The 9,140-nt window shown below is 39.7% G+C and overlaps 1 protein-coding gene across 1 annotated transcript in view; it reads right to left on the bottom strand.

The window, feature by feature from the left end:
- Nucleotides 1-600: 600 nt before the first annotated feature.
- The window catches only part of LOC111867737 (actin-binding Rho-activating protein-like), a 13,209-nt gene continuing 4,669 nt past the window's right edge, over nt 601-9,140 (bottom strand). Inside the window, exons 2-5 of the mRNA XM_023857846.2 lie at nt 7,072-7,247; nt 5,328-5,496; nt 2,861-2,953; nt 601-1,346 (exon numbers count right to left, since the gene is read on the bottom strand). Of these exons, the coding sequence (XP_023713614.1) occupies nt 1,236-1,346; nt 2,861-2,953; nt 5,328-5,496; nt 7,072-7,247 (549 nt within the window). The 3' untranslated portion in view covers nt 601-1,235. The remainder of the gene's footprint in view (nt 1,347-2,860; nt 2,954-5,327; nt 5,497-7,071; nt 7,248-9,140) is intronic.

Below are 9,140 nucleotides of genomic sequence, written 5' to 3'. Positions count from 1 at the left end.
TCAGTGAGAACACATGTGACAGAAGACCGTGAGAAAGAAACTAGGGGTAGAAATAGAAGCTAAATAGGCCTGTAGCAAGATGAACGTAAAAGATGGAGGATGAAGAAAGCAGTCTTCTGGGATTTGGCACCGTGTATATGTGGTGATAACTGATGTTTCGGAGGAACGTATCACCTCCATCTTCAGGGTAGAAGGAAAAATATAAGAAATCCGCAAGCGAAGAGACCATGCGAACCGGTTCTCACGGTCTCTTCGCTTGCGGATTTCTTATATTTTTCATGCGAACCGGTTCTCATGGTCTCTTCGCTTGCAGATTTCTTATATTTTTCCTTCTACTCTGAAGATGGAGGTGATACGTTCCTCCGAAACGTCGGTTAACACCACATATACACGGTGCCAACTCCCAGAAGACTGCTTTCTTCATAGTCACCGCCGTGAAAGCCTCAAATCTTACAAGATAGAGGATGTTTTGAAAACAAAGTACGGAGGAAAATATGTGCGTTTAGGAGATATATAGCAAGTAAGCAGAAGGAGCTTCATGATTTTCAAAGAAATATTTTTTTACATCTCTAGTAAACTTGTGAAGCAAGGCATTCGTCATCATCTGATCTAAGTCTTGGTTTATTCATATAAGAGTATATACAAAATAAAGCACAATAGACCACTGTAGGTCGCAGTGCAAGGGCTGAGGAGGCCTACCCCTCATACACTCATTCATGTACAAAATAGAACAGTTTTTATGAGAAGGAAGGACAAGAATGTGAGGAAAGAACTGGAGTCAGAACTAAAGCACCATATGATACAATAGCAGTGATGATAGAAATAAAAAAATCTTGTCATGGCATATGAAATTGCTAGGTGTTCTGTACACAAGACATAAAATGAATAAAACCTAATAGGAACTTAAGCCCATACATGTTACTCCATCTGTACCTTACATTAGTGTACAAATTAGCCATACAGTGGGATCATTCTGAAATGGCAAATTTCCTTTACAAACAAATAAATGGTGCATGAGATTCTGAAGTTTTGAATATTTTGGATCAAAGCAGGGAATGTGACAATTTTGTTTCTTTATTATGAAGTACACTTTCTTGCTCATGAAATTTTTATCTACTCCATGTAGCATCAATGGTAACAACTGTGACAGGATCTTCAAACTGTGTACCAATCAGCAATATAGGCAACCTCTAGGTTATACAAGTGTTGCAGTTTGTAATTTCCAGACAAGACAGTCAGTTGTCATCAAGACGATCCTGTGCCACCTTTTCCATTTGAGCCTGGAATATTTCCCCAATTTCTGATAGTGACTTTCGTAGTATGATAGGAACATCATCATCTCGTCTCTGAAAATATAAAGTAAATTTTACACAGCGCTACTATTATGGGGTGTTATTTGCCAGTGTAATGAGGGCAGAGTGAATCTGGGGTAAGTATACCCGTATGGCATTCTCCAAAGAAACGATTAGTTAAGTGTCTGACAGTTCATACATGTATATAATGGCTCTAATAACCATGTATAGAACCATATAAAGAACAAGGGGTTTAGGATGAAACTCATTGCAGCTTCTTTCCTACTATACAACTGCAGTCCTACATATCTTGTGTTGCTGGTGTAAATTTAGGTAATGTAAATGTATAATCCAACAATAAAATTCATTCTAATTAACGGAAAATAAATGCAAATAAAATACATTAATACATTCGTATTCAACAACTTTCCCGATACTTAGGACTAAAGCAAATGGCCTCAAGATCTAATCCTAGTCAGAAATATTTCTGCCAGTAATTGTAAATGTGTTACAGATTATTATTTAAATTTTGAAAGACCAGATACTCTCTACATTAAATTTACCAAGATTATGATCTTCTGGGATGTGACAGCATATTGTTTTGTAGACATATATCAGGTATAGCCTTGAAATTTTGCGTTGATGCCATGTTTGTAATTGTTTACTTATAAACAGTATTTTGTATTATATACATAGTTTTGCAGGTATGGTTATGATCTATGCAGTGCTTAAGCAATGGTACATTAGCTACTGTTATCGAGCTTAAAGCTATATACAGATCTTATGCCCCTGCCATATTCATTTTTTCTCCTTCTGTTCTGCAAAGATTACAGTAACAAAGGGCTCCTTTTTTTTAAAAATCTACTGTTATACATCACTTCAAAATCGTAGACTAGAGCTGCATGTGTCAAAGTCAAAATCAAAGTCACATTGCAACTGACAGTCGGTCAGTCTGTCTATTTGTATTATTTTATTATGTGCATTTCTATTGCTGAAATATTTATTAACTCGTAACATTCTTGAAATTAATTTATTTGGCCCTCATTTAAAACAGTTACACTTCCTTGGTGTAATATTTTGAGTTGTTTTGGCTTTGCATTTACATAATTCTTGAATAATAATAATAATAATAATACTGTACTTAGGGTCCATTGTTTCATTTTCTCCCCATAATAAGGCACATTTCTATCAGAAATTGAAGTCTGATTTTTACTTAGCATTTAGTCTGGTTTATAAGCTATTTATATATTTTAAATGACAGGAGAAAGTACGGTTTTGTTAGTAGAATTTAATTATGAAAGAAATGTTAGGTGATGAAGTCACCATTCATGCCAGCAGCAGTAATTTGTAATTCTGTTTGGTTCGTTAAGATTTTGTTAGAAGCTGACTGCATGAATGGATACAATAGCAAAGGGTTGAATAACAAGTGACAGTGGAGGCATTGTGAGAACACAGAAACATTCCAAGGAGCTGGTTGATATCATCTCATATTCTTGGAATGTAGCAATTTCCTGATGCCTAGAAAAGTACTTGTTTGATATTTTGTGTTACCATTTAAATGAGCTTGCCTGAAAGAGTGTTTCACCTTCAAAATCAACAAACTTGTGTTTTCTTGCACGGAGAAGCACTCCAACAACCTTATTTGAAATACCTGTGTAGATCTGCAATGGAAAACATGAAGTAATTATTAAGAGGCTGACCCTTGAAGATAGATTTATAGTTATTTGTGTTGTTTCTGCATGAAGCAAAAACAATAGAGGAAAAAAGTTCACAAATTTTCCAGATAAGTTCCTTGTAATTTTGGATGTCGCATTCATCTTGATATTCATTTATGAAGACAACTGTTGGCAGAGATAATCAACAAGAAAATAGTTTAGAGGAGTAATTTAGTTACTATATATGATATTCAGATATGTCCCAAATAAAAGCTGTAAAGTAAAGCTATCCCTGTACCAGGTCATGAAGGCCCGTAGGGTTGTGAGACGTTGAGGTTCCCTCATTATCTAGACAGTCAGCTTGGTAAGGTTGTCAGCCTTACACGCCGGCCACGCTTTACTCTCCAGGAAAAATTATTTAATTAATTCCTGGTACTCATTTCTGTTAGAGGCTGAGTTGACCCCAGGGGCAATGTGCGGCTGGAAGGGTCAGGTCAATTGAAAAAAAAATCCAATGACCTCATCGGGACTTGAACCCATGACCTTCCGGCTTGTAGCATAGCCCCTCAACCAACTACGCTACCACGTGCCCCAAATAAAAGCTGTAATCAATCTTAATAAGATCTGCATTTGTGGCGTGTACTACAATATTTTTAGGCAGTGTATTATGGTCTGATATGGCTGAACAGATTTCCCAACAACTCTGGCATACTCGTAAACTCCAATACCAGCTTTCATCACAGTTTCTTGATTAGTTTTGTAGATGAAACATGCAGGCAAATAGACTGATGAACATAATTTCTGCATTCACTTCATCTAAATGTATAAAATGCATAACAACATCTAAACAGTCGTTAATGTTTTTGATGCCCAGAATCCTTTGTTCAGTTAGATTTTTCTTCAAGATACAGGTATGCAGTGAAGATTGTTACTTAGTTGACTGGTTCTATGGCTCTGTGCTTCATGGCAACCAATGCACCACCAGCTGTGAGGCATATACGAATTTTGCCAATGAATCAGCACGCCTGACAGTTGATAATATTCGGAATGAAGTAGTTACAATTCACGGATCATAGGATTTTTTAAAATACCGTCCCTTATATGTAGACTTTTTTGCAATTAATTGTTTCATTAAGAAACATAGGTACAGCAATCCTTTTTGCGCTTACAGCACACCAAACACCAACTTTCACTGGATTGATAAGGATTTCTTGGGTTAGATGTGAATTCTGTGAACCCCAGTAGCTATTATTTTGCGTATTTATGTGTCCCTGCAAGTGAAACCTCTCTTCAGCAGAAAAGAATGTCAATTGCGGATCGATCTCATATTTGATGACGGTCTGTAGAAACCAACTGCAAAAATGAACCCTTCTAGCTGTATCGCGCGGCTGCAAGGTGTGCATGGATTACTGTTTTACTGGGTCTAAGCTTCAGTAATTGTGTTGCCCTTCTTGCACTAGACGTTGACACTATAGTCTCTTGAACTAGGTGTTTCATTGATTTTCTAAGTGTATGTTCAAACCTGGCCCCTATGTCATCTAATGAATGAATGAATGAATGCATGTATAAGGGGAGGGCCTTCTCGGCCCTTGCACCGCGACCTACAATGATCTATTGTGCTTCTCCTTTTGATTATCCCCTCAGCAAATCCTGCACTCAAAGTGCAGGATTTTGTACGTGCGGGCGTCGAAATAGTCACTTAGTTGCATAAAGAATTGACCCAAGTGACATAACCTTAAATAAGCTAAGGCCTCACATGCACACAGGATATGTGTGGCTGTTTCATTTTCTTCTTGACACCTCTCACAAGTGGGACTATCACTTAGTCCCAGTTTGAAGAGGTGTCCTTTAAGGTGACAGTGTCCTGTAAGTAGTCCCGACACCCATCATAGCTGGTTCCTCTTTAACTTCAACAGTTCCTTTGCTCTTTTATCAGAGGGTCCTCATATTAATCCATTTGCTTGCCTGAGTCCAGTTAAGGATCCCTAGTATTTCTTGTGCCCTGCGTCATCTAAATTTTCCTCAGTAAGCACTTGGCGCTTATGTTTTGTTTCTTATCTATTAAGAGTCACGTTGATTTAAGTTCATTTACCAAATTGTGAATTGTTTGTCTGCTGTGAACTCTCTCATCACAAAAACTCCCACACATGAACCACACTGCTCACCATGAAACATAATACCATAAAGCAGTCCACAAGTTAATTACCTCCCTTCGTTGCAAATAGTATTGGTCATCAGGCATACTGATTCAATGGCAAAATTTTTATTCACCGCCCAGCAATGAGGTCGTGAAGCACAGAGCCATGGACCTGTCAACAAAGGTAAAAAACTCTCTGTATTATGAATTAAGCCAGGTGTCACAACATACAGGTATACCAACCTGAAACAGCTCCCCAAAACTGATAACTATCTGGTTACGTCCATCCTCTGTCATCTCTTCTATTGGTTCACCATTCTCATATATAATTTGACACAACTGTAGGACCTCTCTGCTGATGTGTGTGTATGCTCTCTTGCCTCGTATGTCTGTCTTTGAACCAGCTACTGGCCTGCAGAATAATATGCACACACAGACAATGAATGTTTAACATGTTACACAATTGATATTCTTTTCTGATGAAGTGTGGTTTCACTTGCAGGGATACATAAATATGCAAAATAATAGCTACTGGAGTCCACAGAATCCATATCTAACCCAGGAAGACCTTCTCCATCCATTGAAAGTTTGTGTCTGGTATGCTGTAAGTGAAAGAAGGATTATTGTACCTTTGTTTCCCTGATGAAGCAATTAATTGTGAATGGTATGCATAGGTCATCCTCGGGCAATTCTTTCCAGAGTGTGCAGAAGAAAAAAAGGCTATATGGCTGGTTTAAGTAAGACTCAACTACTGCCCACACTTCACGTATATCTACGCAGACTTCGTCCGATATCTTCAGGGACAATTATCAGTGGTGATATTTGAAGGACGAAGCTTACAACAGTTACCCCAGAACGGAAGAGGAATTAAAAGAAATTTTTTGTAGGGAATTGCAAACATTCCTGAAGAACAGCTTCAAAGTGGTAAATCAGAAACACTTCCGGTGTCACGAGGAACATCTACATCTAGAGGGACAACATTTTCAACACCTCTTGTGATGTGTTAACAAAGATAAGGACTTCCCTTAATTCCGAATGTTTTCGGCAGTCAGGTATGCTTATTCATCAATGAAATTTATCTGCGCATTGCAGCAAGCTGTGCAACGACTGCCGTGAAGCTCTGAGCGCTGATCAGTGGAACCCGTCACAAAGTAAAAATCTTCCCTGTACAACATACATCATCCCTTTAACTTTGTTACCTTTTTTTTTTCTATGCATAAGCTACTGCACTGCTTCCTAACAATACTGGCTACTGATTCGTGAAAGAGAGGAAAGGCGAACTCGAATCAGGTACACATTTTAGAAACACGTTCTTTATGTATACTGCCTACATGCAAACAAAACTCACACTATCAACATCATATTACAAGAGCTGGATATTATTCCATTATTTCACAAAATGGGCATATTCAGCTACAAATAAATATTTACGAAAGGTATCGATTTAAATTATATGCCGCTTATGTTTTATATAATGTACCAGTTTTATGTACGATGAACCATCTTTTAGAAAATTGATAGGGCGCAGTACAAAACTGGGGTTATATTTAACTTTGGTTAGTTTAATTTTTAATTTAATATTTAATTTTGGTGTAGGCCACAAAACTAAATTTTATAATAAAAAGATTCCGTGGTTTCGGCTATGAAACCGGTATGCGTCAAGACAGGTAACAGTCAAGACACGATGTCTGCGACATGAAGCAAAAAGGAGCACAGTTGAAACGAATGAGATTATGAAAACCGCCGCACACCAATCTGAGTCATGACGCTGACGTCAGCTTCCTGCTGACGAATCACGAATGAAGCAAGACTGCGTCTTTTGTCACATGTTTTGATGCTTGTCTTGACGCAGTTGGTGTGCGGCCGCCCTTAGAGACATACGAAGAGACATGTCCTCCCTGTTATGAATTAGTTTAGAAGCTGATTCTCGCATATAAGTATGACGTTCGTGTAACTTAGTTACGTAACCAGGCTGCCTTAATTTTACCTGCCGTAATTTGGGTCGGTCTTGTCAAGTTTAGGCTTATCGAGTGTCGCTCCCTCAGCAGTACTGAACGGGTTCCTGGCTTGCCTGTCGCGGTGCTGGTCCGCCTGTTTGTTGAACTGCGCCACTTTCTCCGACAGCCCTACGTGTCGGCAGGAGCGCATATCTGATGGGGTGCTCTGAAATACATTATAAGGAACAGACCTGCTGCGTCATATTCTCTTTCAAGTTGATACTCATCTCCAGAAACAAATAAGAAATATGCTAGGAATTACTGGGTTTTTGGATTTTTTCCATCGTCCGGTATTCTAGAAGGGAATACCCGATTTGAATACAACCGATAAATGGATATACTGGTGTCCTTCGTGGCTTTCCCCAGTCCCTCAAAGGAAATTCTTTGTCAGTAACCTCAGTACACCACAGTCCAATTCACCGTGCATGCTCTTCTTTCAACTCGTTTTCCGTAATAAAACTCTTAAACTCTGAGTCACTGCAGGTTTAGTGACTGTGTTGCGGGCTGGAAGACCGGGGTTCGAGATCTGAGAAAAGCAAGGACTTTGCTCTTCGCCAACGCGTTCAGACTCACTGTGGGGCCCACAGAACTTGATGTTCAGTGGTGTCCGTGTTTCCCTCCACTGGAATAAAGCGACCGGGGCGTGAAGCTGGCCACTAACCCCCCTCCAGTGCCGAGGTTAAGAATATATAATTATAGCCTATATCTTCTCCCCCCATATTTCTTCATGGCGTGATGTTTCACTGACGGCGAGACATTACTTTAAAGTGAACATACTGTAGTATGTTCGTCTACAAAATTGTAACTGTCGCATGCTTTGATAAGAAACAGAAACGTATATCGGGCCTGAGGAAGTGGCATTTCTGCTAATTTGTAATAAATTACTTAATTCGAGCAGTGGTGTCTTCTCATCCATTGCGGGAGATGAGCTTGTTCTACTGGTTGTGAATATTTCTTGGTACGTTTTTTATTATTTTTATTTGGAGCATAATAACAAATGAAGTATTAAAATGCAGTAAAATTATTTATATTTAATGTCATTTATTGTACTGAGTTGGGATAGGTCGATCGGTATAGCGATGGGTAACGGGCTGGACGGAAGGGGGTTCGATTCCCGGCAGGGGCAACATTATTTTCTCCTCCATACCGTCCAGACCAGCTCTGGTGCCCACCCAACATCTTATCCAGTAGATACCGGGGCTCTTTCCCGAGGGATAAAAAGGCCAGGGCTTGAAGCTTACCACTTACCTCCATCTAGTGCCGAGGTCAGGAATGGTGGATTTATACCTCCACTCCCCCTTATGTTTTCGTGGCCTAGTGCTTAATTAATGAAGAAGGGCGTCAACTTTACCTTTTTGATTTATTGTACTTGCAATCCATACACACATCCCCCCTCCACACACACACACACACACACACATTACTTACGTGTTAATACTGCTGGTGTGAAGTGTGAGGTGGGACTCGTGTGTTGCTAGTGCTAAGATGTAAGTGGTGTGAGTATGGGCTCTCGGACAGATTTCTTGTGAAGCGAAAGTTACCAGTTGTTCCACTGCGCAACTTTACCAATTGTTTTCGGTTTGTTGCATCTTTTTTTTATTGCTAGTGGGGTGGGACTAAGTCCCTTGTACTGCGGCCATTTCTGATCTATTGTACCAGCCCCAGATGATAGGCGAGGGTGACTATGGAGCAATTTGTGGAATTAAGATTGGCAGGGGAAACGGAAGTACTCGGAGAAAACCTGCCCCAGCGCCACTTTGTCCACCACAAATCGCACTTGACCAGACCCGGGATCGAACACGGGCCGCCGCGGTGGGAAGCCAGCGACTAACCGCTTGAGCTATGGCGCGGCCCTTGTTGCATCTCGATAAGATTTGAACACACTCATAGGTCCCAGAGACTCTTCCACTTCGGTGGGTCGGTAAATATTATTGTCACTCATTTCTGACGAATACCCGACAAAAATTAACAAGCATTAGTTCGAGCACAGATATTCTCTCTCTTTCTTGCCACATATAACCTCTGATATTCGCGTCACAACCATTTCGATAGTTTCAAC

This window comes from Cryptotermes secundus, unplaced genomic scaffold, assembly GCF_002891405.2.
Source record: "Cryptotermes secundus unplaced genomic scaffold, Csec_1.0 scaffold80, whole genome shotgun sequence".
In the NCBI taxonomy this organism is placed as follows: domain Eukaryota; kingdom Metazoa; phylum Arthropoda; class Insecta; order Blattodea; family Kalotermitidae; genus Cryptotermes; species Cryptotermes secundus.
Note: the sequence above shows the minus strand (reverse complement) of the source record. Positions and strands in the feature narration are given on the sequence as shown.